Here is a 16,321-nt window from a genome sequence, read left to right as displayed (position 1 = left end):
GTTAAAAAAATTGTAAATGTAAAATGATACTTGTATAGCGCACTACTCACCAGCAAGGGTCTCAAGGCGCTTGTACGAATACCGCTGTGGAACTCATCCTGGTTTTCCCTGTGAGGCGTCCACTCCTGGGCAACCCCCCAAGGTGGAGGCCAGGCATACTTAGCGTTGTGGGGGCCGTTGCGGAGATTAAGCAAGCTATTGTCCAGAGTTGCAAAGTGGGACTCCATGATTGGAATAGGCACCGAGGTGAGAATTATCAGGTCCGTGGAATTTTGAGCCCAAGACCCGCCGAGGCGGGGAATTGAACCCTGGTCCCGGGCTAGACCTCTGCATCAGGGTTTGCCGCTCTAATCATTGAGCCACACATCTCAAAACATCTTTTTTGAGATGGGCCTTAGCCAGCTGTGGACACGTCCAGCTGGAAGTACTTTTCCCAGCAAACGTGAGCTAAAGGCAGCTTACTGGCACCTGATTTACACCAAGAGGTTTTCGGCAGTCAGTACTTCTTCCCTGTCTAGTACCTTTCTTGAAACCAAATATGAACCACTATTAGAATTATACTGGGACTTAATCACATCCACTCGTGATAGAAAATTATTCCACCAATTTCGTGTGGAGACCCTAGTGACGAGGGTCTTCACTTCAAAATGGTCCAATTTGGACGTGTCCAACACTAGATGTCCGTTTTGTCCAGTGAGACCAGACTGAGGCCCACATATTTTTTGCTTGCCCAGCCTATAGAATTCCAAGGCGATGTTGGTTGAAACCGATTTTCTTGCAACTGGGTACAAGGCTACACAACGAGGCATTTAGAATACTTAAACCAGCAGTAGATGGTCCCTTTGTGATTTCTATAGCCAAGTTTCTGGGCTGGGTTTGGGTGATCTGTTGGAAAGAAGAGAGGCATTGATTAAAACTATCACCCTGTTTTGTGCATACGCTAATTGTTTTTATGGATTTTTGGGTTTAGAACTGATGCTCTTTATAATACCAGGCTGTTATATATTATGTGTTTGAGACCCCTTTTATACTATTTATTGTCTTAATATGTTTTACAATGTCCTTGGTACTATCATGTGTGTGGTTCTATGGAATTGATATATATTCTAACCTAGCTTTTATGTACATTTCAAGATGACTTTTGTGATTTACTTTTAAATCGAAATAAAGTTTATAAACTGAAACTGAAAGCTCAAAGAGGCAATGGCTCTCTGGAGACTGTGCTGGTGGAGGAGGGGCTATTTGGAGAAAGGCAAGCAGAGATGATTCATCTGTAGATAGCTTCCCACCACTAATAAAAGAAAAACATGCATTAATGACTCAAATTCAGAGCACTCTCAATGCCAAATGCACATATTGTTTAAACCTTCACTCAGACCACGGATACTATATTGAGTAACTCCCCTCCAAATACTAACCAGTGGGCTATGATTACTAATAAAACAATCACAGATGGCGGCAGCACTATTGAGACAATAAATGCACAAATAATGGGCATTTGTTGGACCGGGAGGAGGGTGAAGGGGGAGTTGGTGAGCTTTGTTATGAAAGTTGCAAAGATAACTACATATAGCTGATGGCTGATTAGATGGTAGCACGATTATATCAGAGATGTGACTAAACTGAAATCTGTATATTGTGCAAAGTAAAGACTGGCAATGCCGGTTTAGGACAAGTAATGTTAGGTTTGACACTATGTGTGGTATATGGATGAAACAATTAAGTATTGACAATGGCAATAACATTTATTTACAAAAAAAAAAAAGGGAGAAACAGTAAGACCATTTTTATTTAGCATTAAAGGCATTTGATTTGCTTTTCCGTGTGTGAGCGGGCGAAGGACACTTGCCATTGTTGGAGGAAGCAATCGCTACTCCAGGCTGAAATTAGTGTTGGCAGAGAAGACTGGGCTCTCTTTGGGAGACAGCTGTTTATTGCCCAAGGAATTATGAGTTAGCCAGTTCAGAATATAACTTCAAGTAAGATCTTCTAGGCCGGACTTGAGAACTTGCAGGTAGACGGCTAGAGCAAGCATTGGTGGGGGAACAAAGGCTCCCAGAAGAGCATAGATAACCTTATTTTCAGCAGGTGCACCCAGATTTAAATTGGCAGAGCATCAGCAAGTGCTAATGTCTGGTTGTCAGCAGATCTTGGTGGTCTCCATTTAAGGCATCAGTACTGCTCCATGAGTGACTACAATATCCCCAAGAACTAGTAAATGGATGGATCGGGTTTTCATCCATCCCCCAATAACCCTGTTGGAGGATTCAGGAGACAATTCAGGATCAGTAGATTGATAGGACGGATGCCTAGAGGTGTTTTAATAGCAAGATGTTGCACCAGGAACTACCACTTAACCTACAGAATCGTAGTGCAAAGTTCCAAATTAAGGATAGAAGAACACATGGAATATAAACAGACCCAGAATCGCTAAAGGGGAAACTAGAATAGTTGCTAAAATTTTCAATCAAGCATCTACTGGTCAGACGAGTTAAAGCCTTTCAAGAATGTATTTACCTAAGCGCAGGCTTCTTAGGAACCACCGGGTTGCCTGAGCTTGCTAACACCAGCAGGTCAGGTGCTAAATCCTGCACCACTTAGATATAAAGATGACAGGAAGATGGTAGTGGTCACAAACTTCTAGTGTTTCAAGAAAGAAGGGACCCTAAAACTAATAAGAGGCACAAAAAGGCTAGTGGCTCACTCAGCCCAATGAACTTTATGCGTAGGATAATATCTCATAGTCAACAGAACAAAATCAGACTAAGCTTAAAGCAGGGACATAAGCCATCTGCAATGAGAGAGCAGCACTTAACCCAAAGAAGATTTGCCTAACTTCAAGGGCAGAAGCTTGGGATGTAGGTAAGTGAATTGAGAATGGGTTTCACTGCAACAGTCTATGCCAGAAGAGGTCTGGTCAGTGAGGGCACTCAGCTCCTAAACTCTTGATTCCCTTCCAATGACTGAAAACTAGATCTGGGTGAAACAGGTGGTTTAGTACAGAGCAGGTGAAACCAATGCATTCACCTTTAGGTCAAGAGGTGAACACCAATGGAGTGGAGGCTCAGTGGTGAAAGGTTTTGGGGCCAGGGTAACGCATAAGAAGAGGATCCTTGGAGAAGTTGCTTTGATATCTCTCTGCAAGAAATGTACTTTGTACCTTGCCAATTGACCCTTGTAGTCACCTCAATTCCTCTTCCTCGAAATAAAATAATGTATTTTACAGGATCAATGAAACCTTTGTTTGCATTTAAACCAGGAAATTCCAGAGACTCTTTGTGACAGAAGCCCACAGAGCAAGTGTGTACCTGATGCGCCAAGTACAATTTAATTTATAGTTTTATAATGGAAATAAACCCCGTTGTTAAGGACATGTTGATAGATTTACAGTGTAAAAGCATCAGTACTCCCCAAATTCATTTACCAAAGTTTTCATTTGTTTCGCCATTAATTAATCCATTGAAGTCTCTTCTTCCTGGACGTGTCACTCTGAACAACAAGGAGTAGGATTTCACCATGTGACTGTTGCTAGGTTCAAACTCATTGCTGGAAACAGCTAGTGATGGGAAGTTTGATGGTTTTGCTGCGTTGAGGTCCGGATTTAAAGGTACTTGCTTTTTACCCGTAGGTACTTGCCTTACTGGACAACTAACATCCTGTTAGAAAAAGGCACAAGAAAACATGTCACGCCTTCACTAAACAAAAAGTTCAATATTACATTTGAAAATTAAACTATTAAAACTACAACCTATGCTGTGAAATTAGGTGATCCATATTTTAAAGAAAACTTTCAAATTAAAAAAATATGCTGTAAACATAGCTGAAATCACCAACAAGTCAGTAAATAAGCCTCTATTAGGACTTCAATGGCATGAATTCAGGTGCTAAACAAATGAACACTGTAAATAAAAGTGATGGAGGAACAATAAGGAATTTGTAAAGTGGAAACCGCAAGAACCCTTTTAGTAAATTCTAGTGCTTGGGTTTCTCCATCGTCATCAGCTTGCAGTACTCCTTGAAGAGAAGAGTTATCCGCTCCTCTCTGGAAGAATCCTATCAGGATACCTATGCCATGACAGTACTAACAAGCATTGGAATAGACAATAGGTCTCGCTTTTGGGACCTTATAAGTATTTATTTATGCAGCACAATATCCTTAGTGCAACAACATCAACTGTCGCATGGTTAAGCATTTTCTAAGGTCCCAAAGGCGAGACCTATTGGCTATACCAATGCTTGTCTTAATAGATTACAAGTATCCCCAGTACTTAGGTAAGCCTTACTCACACCCGCCTACCTGAATGTCTACTCCAAACACAGCCTTATAACAAGTACTGGATATCCGAGTGCTCGACCGCTGAATTTTCTGAGAAGGGTTAAGATCCACAATCTCCTTAAAGGAGGCAACTTCACCACTATAGCAGCATGAAGCACCCGAGGCCTGTGCGGTGCTAACAGGCCACCAAAATAAATGCAAAAAGAAATATATTTAAACACGCACACATAGCCTGTGAATGAAAGTACCAGCAGAGAAATCAGTTTTCCTTGCTGAAATTGTCACTTCTGGTTAAACACAAACCTCTGTAGCAATCGGCGAATCCACACAACAGTGGTAAGGCTCTGTTTACCTTTGGGAGCTGAAAATTAAGGGTTAATTTCGAAGACCTTTTAAAAGCACTGAGTGTCCAGGTTCATGTAACTTGATCTCTTTCTACGGTGTACTGTTTCCTATCACAGCTGCAAGAAGAAAGTGACACGGCTTTTAAAAAAATTAAATCCGCCTCTCGATCAGCCAGCAACTGTCACACGATTTTAGAACTCCGCTTGAGAAAAGAAGACCTCATTTTCAGAGTATCCGAATTCTTGTAAAATAAACTACTGCTCAGAACCACTGTCAGACATGGGTAAACATACACTCCTGTCTAGTTGAACAAGCGTGCATGCGCTAAAAGTAAATAAAAAAAGAGTTGGGAAAAGTGAAAGCATTTCACTTGCAAGCAGCGCCAGGAGCGAAAAATGCTACCATATGGCACCACGCGCTCCCGCAAGTGAATCTCCAAACGTGCATGCGTTGCCATTGAAGGCAATAGAACGCATGCACGTTTTTGGCAGAAAAGCCGAAGCGATTGCTAAAGGTCTTTTTGCCTATGCAGCGGAGGATATGTTAGGTTATAGGCTTTGTAAAGCGCATGCCTGCCCCAATAACTGGGTGTCCCAGCTCTAGTCTCAACTGCAGATGATAACCAAACAGAAAGGTACCCAAGGAGCACTTAGATAGAAAATAACCAGGTCTTCAGTGATTTCAATATGCAATTGATAATAAAATAAAAGGAGCATGAAATTGATTTGCAAAATGAAGTGAGCGAGAAGAGTTAAAGGTTGGCAAAATCCAAGACTAAGTAGTTAAGTGTATATTGTGAGATAAATTATTAACACTTGGCATTGTCCCCCAGCCTGGAGGGATTGGAGTCTGTCCCCGAGTTTAGTCCACTAGAAGCAAAGGTGTTTATGGGGGATCTGGAGACAAAAAAGATATCCCAAATCTATCAGTCACTGGTCACGCATTGCTCCCCTATGCTGCAGAGGCTCCGGGAGACATGGGAGGAGGATGTGGGCAAGCTAGAGGAGGAGGATTGGAGGGAGGCTGTGGCCGCCCACTAGGGGTGCGGCCATAGCAATGCGCCTCCGCTTAATTCAATTTAAATACTTACAAAGAGTCTATTTCACCAGGATCCGGCTTTGGCGGGCGGGACTGATTGCCTCACCGGAGTGCCTCCGCTGTGGCAGGGAGGAAGGCACGTTTCTGCATACAGTCTGGTGTTGTGGTTCCCTGGATCGGTTCTGGATGGGGGTCTTAGCCTGCTTATCGGAAGTGTTGGGGTGGGAGATCCCACGTACGCCACGGTTTGCTTTGCTGCATGTTATGGAAGGAGTGGGGGGAAATGTGTACAAAAGGCATCTGATGCAACTTGGCCTCACGTTGGCCAAGAGGGACATAGCCAGGGCGTGGAAAGATCCACGGGCCCAGTCGGTGACCCTAGGGGAGAATGGGCTAGGCTTTTGTATGAGATTGGAGCAGCCGATCTTTGTAGCCAGGGGATGCCCGCGAAAAACATAACATTTGGAAACGCTGGGCAGATTATAGGGGCCTGTGGCTTAAGCCTCCCGTGGTGACCGAAGATCTTCCGGGGGTGTGATGGCTGGGTCGTGTGGCACTGGGGTAGTGGGGGTGGGGGGGCCTAGGAGGCGGGTGCGCATATACAGCTATTTCTCTGTGCATTTGTATTTGTGTGTAGGTAGGACTTGGTGGACCTTGTGCGACTCTGAGAAGGAGGGATTTGGGGAGGGGGGGGGGGGGGGTTTGGAGGGTGTTGGGAAGAGGGGGAGTTGGGGGCTATTGGGAGGGGGGAGCAGTACATTTCTAAGTATTGCCATGTCATATATTTGCTTGTTATTGCTCACAAAGAAAAGTCGATTGCCTTCCGGCTGATGTAATGCTTAATACCCCAGATGTCTCTGGTGTGCAAAGCCCTGCAACATATGTGCAGGCTGACAATAAAATATGTTTTCAAAAAAATTATTAACACTTGAAATATTACGCAGTTAACCCATACTTTTGTCATGTTATCTTTCTCTCTGCAACCAAAACTCATGTCAAATTTCACCAAAACACACTAATTCACTCTGACTGATCCTATGCTCTAAGAAAGCCTGTTAGTTTCCTTTCCCTATGTGTGTAAGCACGTTGAATCCATTGTTTTCATATCATATCATTCATTTACTTTTATTTAATTTCACAAGTGACATTCATCTGCCATGTAATGTCTTGGAAAGTTATAACTGAAAACAAAATGTAGAGAAGCAGTGTTTTCTTTGCAGGATCTCTGCAGTGTCCCAGCTCCCAACTTGTGGGTATATGATTGCATACATTGTTTATTTACATTTCCATCATATGATACATGACGTACTAAAACCGGCTAGTAAATAACTGGTTTGTGACTCTGCCACAAAATTCCCACACCACACCTTTCCTTAACTCTATCCTAGGCAACTCGGGCAGACTCCTGCCGTCATTTCGCTAATGTACTGAAAGCCCAAACTTGCCAAATGTACCTCGTTTAAACTGGCAGAAAAACAGCCAGCAGTCGTAGATTCATTTAATTGTCAACATTAGAAAACACGTTTGGTCCTGAATAGTGAATGTCCCAAACAAATACTAATAATGCATCCCATAATACAATAACTTCCTCAGTGGTCATCGTGCATGGCACATAAATACTACCCAACTTTTATTAACTGTGTGATTACTTAAAATCTTTACAGTATAAAATACATAAACAGCACCCCCCTCCCAACTACCCTTCCCCCAGGAAAAACCCGGTGTTCAGCTTTAAAATAGCACCGGGATCTATTTACTACTTGACGTCCATTTAAAACTATTTTTTAAATTTTTTTTAAATTTAAAATATTGGTTTAGCACCGTTTTACATTTTTGCACCTCTAGGAATCTATGGTTATATAAGAATCCAACGGGGTAATTCTCTCCGTGATAATATTTGTCATTAAGAAACGGTCTTAACGTGCCCCATGTTTGGCCCCAAGTTTAATTTCTGATTGCAAGAAACCCCTGAATTAGGTGACGACTAACAGGGTTAGGGCACCAGATAATTTTCATTGCAGAATGACAGGACCTCTGAGTTATGTGGCCTTTTGATTGGAATCAAGTGCAATTCTAATTTGATGGATAAACTTGCCAACCCGGGCAAGTAAACAAGTTGTGGTTTCTGAAAAGCACCAGTTCGAGGCTTCTCGGCAGGTTCTGAGGCCCAAGTCCCTTAGGGCCAGGCGCAGCAAACTACGACAATCGCTGGCCAGCTTTGAGAAGCAGCATAAAAGATGCAGCCAAGATTCTCTGTGGTAATTACACTAATATCAATGAAGTCCACATTTTAGAAAATCTTTTTATTAATATAGAATGCCGAATACACTCTTTGCCGCTCTAGGTTCTGTAAATGACATTTGCTGCAGTTGCCCAAATGTGTAGAGCACTGGGTATGCCCACACCGCACTGCAGCATGAGACTGACGCTGTTCCTACTCCAGAAGCCCAAGAGTGAAGCCAGTCTGGGTGCACTTGTTATTTCAAAGTCTGAAGGTGACATGGCCTGACAGCTCATGCCCGACTGTTTCCAATGGAGCAGGACCAATTCTGATTTACATGTGGCTGTCTCGGTCTAAAGTGGATTTGTTGGTAAAAAAGATAGATTGGAATGTGCCAGTGGCTGAGATTAATTCAGACATTCCACCTGTCACCATTTGTTTTTCTAAGGGTTCAATATCGTGACCTGCAAAGTAACAGCTAGTGTCCCAGCAGCAAGTGCTTAAACTGCGAGCCAGCTTGCTGGCATACATGCATGGGCAACATTGACAGTCCTTCGGTTATTTAAGGAAGGCCTGCTCAACGTGACCGCCAGCATCACGATCCAGGAAAGAGGATCCTTCGAAAAAACACAAGGAAAAGCCTCCATGTTTACGAGGCTTAAAATAACTGGCACTGAACACAGCGTGTTACAACATAAGGATTTTCACTGGCCACCCTTGGGACCCCTTGGCTATTTTCATGGTGTCTGGCCTTGTGCTACCCTGTGTTTCCTGTGCAGAGAGAGGTTGGGTGGCATCCTAGCAGTTTAAAACATTCAACAGCTGGGGGTTTAGCTTGCCAGACAGTAGCTTCAGCTGCAGTATTGATTGTTAAGAAGAGATTAAAGCAGCATTCTTGGAATGTAAAACGCACAATCCGATTACCACAACCTAAAAGTAAACAAAATGTTGCCTAATCGGAAAATGTAGAGAGAAAAATCCCTCAGGTCTTTTATATCCTTAAATGATATATAAATAGTTTGACAGGAAAATGATTCAACACGCCCAGATGAATGCTGCGGTGGTTACCGGTGAACAGGAGGAACCCAGCAGGAACTAATACTTTCCACAACCTCAGCTTCCATTTCTCTTAAGAAGTTATGGAAACTTTGCATAGTGGCGCCATAAGTTATGTTCCAAGGTATTTTCTCCACTCAGATTTCCATCACTGGTGGTCCCGGTAATTCTGCAAGATGGAAAATACTGGGAATTTCAAGTTTTGGGGAACAACATAATGAAATCGGTGAATTTATGCCGATTTCCTCATGTGTTCCTCCAGTATTTCACAAAACGATTTTAACTGCTCTCAGCTGCCAAATTCGCCCTTTGAAATGCCACAATTTGTAACTGCAATGGCCTGTAAACTCCAGTGTCCGGCCCCATTGGGTTTAAATGGGGCACGGGGAATGAGGGCCATAGCATGGAGATGTAATCAGGACCTCTGGGATTGTGCGGAAGAGCAAGTCCAAATACAGTTACAGTGTTGACTTAATAATGTGGCAGGAACAGTATGTGAAATACTGCGGCACATTTTGTGATAGAACTACTTCACAATGTAGTACTTTTAAATACAGTAATTAGCAACTAAAAGGTGAGCAGTGAGCTTCTGAATAGAGCCTTCCAATGAGTAGCCATGATTTTAACAACTTTTGATGCATTCGAGCAACAAATAATATTTGTTGTTAATATCTGCAGATAATGCAGCAGATGATAGATTGTATGATAAATTCCTTCTGCGGAAAACAGCGATCATTCACTTACATAATTCCATTGGTGCTGTAGGTAGAGCACTGGTTAAATTGACAGAATCCTTTGTATTTATATATTTATTTATTTTAATTGTGTATAAAGCACAAACTTCAACCAACCATGTTTCGTAGTACTGTACGGAAGCTTAAAGGATGAACATCCAAATTAAAGTCAACCATACATTAACTGGTAGTTCCATTTCTGGGAAAATTTTACTTTTCAGGGGACATTGCTGCGCGCGCAACCCTCGCGTGCTTAGCACGTCATCACGATTACGGTGAAAACGAAAGTGATTGTGATGACGTGCTAAGCACGCAAGGGATGCGCATGCAACAATGATTTGAGAGGAGGAACAAGGCGCGTGTGCTTGTGCAGGTAACCGCAAGCTGGTGGCAGGCGGGTAGCACTTTGAAACGTCCCTTGCTAAAGTCGAGCAAGCAGCGCATGCCCTGCTCTAGGCTCGACCTAAAAAGGCAGGTTTTAAGTATTTTTTTGTTGCCCCTTTTAATGTCTGCAACAAGATAATAATAGCTTTTTACAAAGAACTAAAGAGATTAGTTTTTCAGCCTGGTAGGACAAATAGTTGGATGTTACTACGCTGAATACAATACACCAACTTTTGAAGATAATGCAGACATATAAGAGCTAGCAGGTGAAATTCCCCAATGGGTTTAGTGGTGTGACTGTGTATATTTAAAACTTCTATGAATCAGTAGCAGAATGACAGACACTTCATTGAAACTTGGTGTGCTTGGCAATGCATGTAGGGAATGACTACTGTCCGGAAGTGAAAGGTCAAAGAGTGCTTTAAAGTCTGTTTGGGAAGGCATGGCTTGTATTTTAAAACAAGATAACACTAAGCACTTTCACCTTATAAACAAAGTGTGTGCTCAGGAGAGGTATTGTAGTATACGATAAATGAAATTGACTGTTTGGTATACGTGAAAGATTTTCCGGCATAAGAGATGTTGTGGGGAAAGGCAGGGGAACAGATGTGGCTTACAGCTTCACGTCAGAGCTATTCCTTATAGGGGGCGTGGTTTCGAGGCGTATGGGAACGGGCATGTGAGCACAGAGCTCTGCGCCGACCCCTATATAATCCTGAGAAAAGACTAGGTGCTGAGCCCCCAAATCCCTTGGGTGAAAGTACGGACGGCAAAGGGACTGGGTGACCTGTGGAGAGGAACCTGTGGTGGGAAGCCAGGCCACTGCTGAGTGCAGGGGGAGCAGGGTCCGGGCCCCAAGATGGCAGCATGAAAGAAGGGTCGCCTTGCTGGATGTGCCGGAGAGGAGAACCTGCCCCGGGGGCTAGTGATGAGGACAGGGGTCACCTGCGGAGACCGAGTGAGGGCTTATACGGGACACTGAGGAACCCTTGCCTAGAGGGTGATTGGAGCACGGCCGTAATCAGCTGCCGAATGAGTTAAGAGCGGCGTACTGAGCTTCTGAAGAGAAACAGCGGTGAGGAGCTGAGGCTGGTGGCGAGCCCAAGAGGTCCTCACAGCAGCGGGAGTCACGCATAACAGATAGGCGCCCGCAACGGATATACTGGGCTTTCTCAGGACACGGAGTGAGAAGGGCTTGGCAGCAGATGCGGGAGTCGCCCCTTCCCCTCGGTGCAGGAGCAACAGCGGAGGCCTCACGGGGGCTCTGTAGTGAGGGGGGAGGCCTGCGCGAGGCGGGCGATGCCGGATGGTGGCTGCTGAGAGAGAATGAAGCACTGTTCCTGTCTTGGTGGGGGCTGCTGAGGCACTATTGCAGTGTAAAGTGCTGGAGTGAGGAGTCGGTGGGGAGCCGCAAACTGGAGCTACAGCGAGCCTTACTGCTGAGGTCTCTAACTGAGGGGGCATAGTTGATGAGCAGAGGTGCAGCCTTGCCACTCCAAATGTTACACTGGATAATACTGGCATTGCTGTATATCCCCAAAGGGGGATCTTGACTCTTCTGATAAAAAGGTGGCAGTGCTGGTTGATGCCCTGGGGCAGCCCGAGCTGATTGAGGGATTGGAGGCTGACACTGTGGGGAGCTGGAGGAATGCGGTGAGTTGGGAGGCTGCTGGACTCCCGGAAATGACAAACCAGCCCCACCCCCATAATTGATGGACTGGACAGCTGGAGGAATATTGGCAGGCAGTACGACCTCAGCGGGGGGATCCGCGAAGCTAGAAGGGACTACTGCCGGAGGGAGGCTGGACGGAAGTGAAGAGCGACTTCACTACTGGTGGAGCTAAGGACTAGCCTCATTGTCATTGGAGGGCCGAGAAGACCACGAAGAATGCCCAGGTCGAGGGTCCGGGGGGCCAGGAGACTGTGAAGGGCTAGGTGCAGTGGTGGCTGTGGTCGCTGGGGAGTAACCCCGGTGGGAGCCAACAGTAGGAATAACGTCGACAGACACTGGGGCTGGCGGAAATGGCTGGATAAGCACTCATGTAGCTAGCGGCTACTAGAGGCTGAGCTGTGAGCCTGGTAGGAGAGTGTGTTGCAGTGGAGAGGGGCTTTGTGACAGCGGGGACGGACTCAGGGGCTGGAGCCGGCTGGCCTGGAAAACGCCCATGAGACGGACGACAGCTGATGAGGGGTGTTACTCCGAAACCGTTCCCAGGATGCTTGTTTCCGATCCAGGGAAGTCTTGGCTTGGCAGTTTGAGCTGTACTGTTCCCATGAGGCACAGGGTCAAGACTGATATGCACGTGGCTGGGTCTGAACTGGGGTGGAAAAGTGAGATAAAGACTGTTGATGGATTAAACTCAGATCTGTAACTGGGGGTGAGTGTCTGAAAGAGTTTTGATTACTGTTGTTACCCCGACCTCTTCACTTGTTATTTCCTCTATATCCTCCTCTAAAATATCCCTTGTTAAAGGATGTTTGTGTGCTAGATTTGAAGGATGTTTTATTGTCTGCCCCAGTTTGATTGGAGCCTCCTCTGTAGAAGGAGCGACGAAAAGAACTCTTAGCCTGTGTGGACTGTAAAGCCCTCCTAGATTTGGCAGTGTTTGTATCCTTCATCTTTTCAAGTGCTGTCTACTTCTGGTCCAAACAGTTGGTTTTGATTAAATGGTTTATTTAAAATGGTAGTTTGCACTTCCTGTTTAAACCCTGAAATGCGTAGCCACGCATGTCTCTTAAGTACAACACTAGTATTTACAGCTCTAGACGCAGTGTCTGCTACATCTAGTGCGCACTTGATTGAGGCATTAGAAATTAGCTTGCCTTCTTGTACAAGGTTGTTTGCCTGTGCCTTATATTGATCAGGTAGATGGTCTAGTAGTTTCTCTAACTGATCAGAAGGCGCCCTATCATATCGTGAGAGGAGGGCTTGTGTATTAGCTATACGCCATTTGTTGGTAGCTTGCGCAGCTATTCTTTTGCCGGAAACATCTATTACCTTGCATTCTTTGTCAGGTGGGAGTACCTCACCTGAAGTTTGTGAGTTTGCCCTTTTCCTAGCATTTGACACAAGTAGTTAATCTAATGGTAGTTGTCCTTTAATGTAAGCTGGATCTGCGGGTGCATGCCTATTTATTTTCTCAATTCTAGGGTTTAGGATCCTAGTACGTACAGGGTCTTTAAATATCTCTGGAGCATTTTTGATGACCCCTTTAATCATGGGAAGAATTTGAACAGACCTTTGCGAAATGTGTCTAAGAGAAAGTCTTCCTCTGCCTCATCAGAATGCATAGTGACCCCATGGTAAATGGCAGCTCTGTTCAACAGGTGACCAAACCCAATGTTATCCTCTGGGGGAGAAGGTTTTGATGGGTATGACTGTGGTTCAGGAATACCTGGCACATCCTGTGGGTTTGGGTACTCCCAGTCTGTATCGTCTACAGGGTATGCGAAAGGCTCATCTGGGTCTATCCCTCTACCTAAACTATACTCATCATTATTTGAGGTGAGGATAAAAGAGGAGAATATGAAGGAGATACTAGTGGTGAGTTGTTAAGAGGAACTTGTGATGAAGGAGAAGGAAGTACAGGAGAAGAAGGGTGCACAGGAGGTGTGGCAGTCTCCTTCTTCTTGGCAGGAACTACAGGTGTGGGTGTTGCATCTGCCTTCCTCTTCTTGTGTGGTGCAGTGGATACATGACCCGTCTTTGGGTCAATGTATATCTTCATTTGCAGAAGATCTAGTTGGAAAAAGTGTTCTCCTTGTGTAACCTTTGTCGGCGCTGATTTTTTTCGGTTCCGGATGAGGTTGCTGTCTGCCTTAGCCTTAGGAGGTGTTACAATGTCCTTTGGCGTAGTTTTCGACACCGAAGGTGTTGTTTTCGGTGTCGTAGGCTGTTTTGAGGGCTTGGGTGCATCGGAATCAGTCCTTGTCGGTTTCGGTACCGAAGACTATGGCTTCGGAGTGGAAGCTGGTCCTGTCGGCTTCGAGGCGTCGGACGGTGGCTTTGTACCCTTGTCTTTAGAAGTCGACGGTTTTGGAGTCGAGACTTCTTTCGGTTCCGAGGGAGCTTGTGGGCACTAGCGGCTTGCTCGGTACCGAGCTAGCAGATGGCTTAGTTATTTTCTTTGGAGCCGGGTTCGATGGAGGGGCTGTCGAAGTGGTTTTTCGGTCGCGACTGGGCCCCGGAGGCGGAGTGTTGACCTTTGCCTTCGATCTGGGTGATGTGTGTGGTGCAGGGACAGTAGTACTCACGCGCTGATCTGATATTATGGAGTCATCTGAGTCGTCTACCTCGGATACGATCTGGAGATCTGAATCTTCTTCTGGAACGAGCGGAACCTCCTCGTCGAAGATATCCACCGGTTCCGGAGCTGATCTCTGCATGTCGTGTCCACAGGCACTCCGATCACGGATGGTTTTCTTGGATCGAAAGGACACGCAGGCTGTACAGCTGGATTCGTTGTGTTCTGGCGATAAGCACAGGTTGCAGACCTCGTGGTGGTCACTGTGTGGAAACTTTGCTCTACACCTTGGGCATCTCTTGAATGGCGTCCTTTCCATGAGGTGTAGGCCTCACGGCGTGGATAGGCCCAACGGCCCGCGTCGATGAACGGAATCGAGCTGATGGAGTCGAAACAATGTTAGTCAATATCGAAAGTAGTTTGGTACGTTTTTAGGACGTTTTTGCGCTTCGAACTGCTTGAAAAGTCCATTTCTAGCCGGAGAGGAAAACTTTCATCCGAACCCAGTGGCGGAAAAAAACAATCTAAGGATGGACCCGATGCCAATGCACACTATCGTCCAAGGGAGGAGTCACCTATCTCGTGACTACAAAGACTTCTTCCAAGACGACAACAACATGCAATCATCCAAGCCCAACACCAAGTGGCGATCTAATGCTAAGTGTACAATCTGCAGCTTATATGCCTCGAACCAGTTCTTCTCTAATGATGTGTGTGTGCGGTTGTAAATTTACGGTGAGACTCCCACCTCAATGACAGGGAATGTAAATCTATGTAAGATCCAATGCTGGAGAAAAGTTGCTTGCATTCCGGGAGACATCCGGTCTTATTAAACAGTAGCACCGTTCACCTCTTGTTTGAGATTCCTACAACCAAGGAAGAAGAGTATTCACTTACACCCTAAAAGCACACTTTTCAACGTGGGTGTATTTTAAGATGGCTACTTTTGGGATTGAACAACTCAGTGCAGCTACCATAGAGCCTTATCATGCCCTTAAAGATATAGTCTACTTATACTCAAAACCTTAATTAGTGAAGGTGTAGCACTTACCTCGAATGCATCCTCTACAATAGATCCTACTTTATATAACTGTCACTAATACATCAAACTTCTATGGTACAGAAAAAATACTCAGCCAGAAAGTGCTGAAAAGCGGCAAGCATTTGGGAGGCAGATCTACCTCAACATAGGAGATAAGCACCTCAAAATAGGCGTGAGAAATTGGGTTACTGGATTTGGGGAGGGAGAGAACCCTACTCAAGCAGTAACCACAATCTTTGTAAGGGAGAGGCAAAAGCAAACCCCAAATTAAGCTGTGCTCAACCCTCTGGTAGCTTGGCACAGAGAAGTCCGGCTTAACTTAGAGGTAATGTGTAAAGTATTTATGTAGTACTTCAAATAAAGTTAAAACACCACAAGAAAAATCCCACACAAATTTAGACAAATAGAGCAAATTTTAATAAATAAACGAAATCAACAAAAATCCAATTAGTAAAATTAGAGATCTACAATTTTAAATATTCAAGTAAATAGCAGCATAAAACGCAAAGTGCCACTCATGACTATCTGGTTGTGCGCAACCAGGAGAAAGTCATAAGTTCAAGCCAACTGCGATGGAGAGCAAATCAGATACAGAGACCAGGTCACTCCATCTGAAAAGTTAATTTTCGTCCAAAGAGTCATGTTCAAAGAGGAGAAGATCGCAAGGAGCAGGAAAGCATCGAGGACGCTCAGGCCAGAGCTTTGCGACTGCGCTACCCACGAGCAGTCGATGCTGTAGCACAAAGGGTTATGCTCAACGAACTTAATGTTGGCTGGTAGCGTGATTGACAAGTTTGCGGTCACGAAGATCCAAAAAACTTCAATTTAGCTACACTTAGGCCACACCAAAAGTCCAGGACTGCTTGGGGGTCAGAGCTTACTCCAACTGGAGGTTCCCCTGGTTGGCAACCGGTTATGTCCATGTGGCTCCGAACAGGAGGCAGCAGACTAACTCTTGGAATCACTCAGAGTCCTTGGTTC

At 44.9% G+C, this 16,321-nt stretch overlaps 1 protein-coding gene across 1 annotated transcript in view; it reads right to left on the bottom strand.

Moving 5' to 3' along the window:
- Positions 1–16,321, bottom strand: part of SUZ12 (SUZ12 polycomb repressive complex 2 subunit) — a 910,103-nt gene that overhangs the window by 551,046 nt on the left and 342,736 nt on the right. The window contains exon 7 of the mRNA XM_086930882.1: positions 3,425–3,656. Within this exon, the coding sequence (XP_086787008.1) occupies positions 3,425–3,656 (232 nt within the window). The remainder of the gene's footprint in view (positions 1–3,424; positions 3,657–16,321) is intronic.

Source organism: Lissotriton vulgaris, chromosome 7 (genome assembly GCF_964263255.1).
Source record: "Lissotriton vulgaris chromosome 7, aLisVul1.2, whole genome shotgun sequence".
NCBI classification, from domain to species: domain Eukaryota; kingdom Metazoa; phylum Chordata; class Amphibia; order Caudata; family Salamandridae; genus Lissotriton; species Lissotriton vulgaris.
The sequence above is the reverse complement of the archived record's forward strand: the minus strand, read 5'-3'. Positions and strand labels throughout refer to the sequence as shown.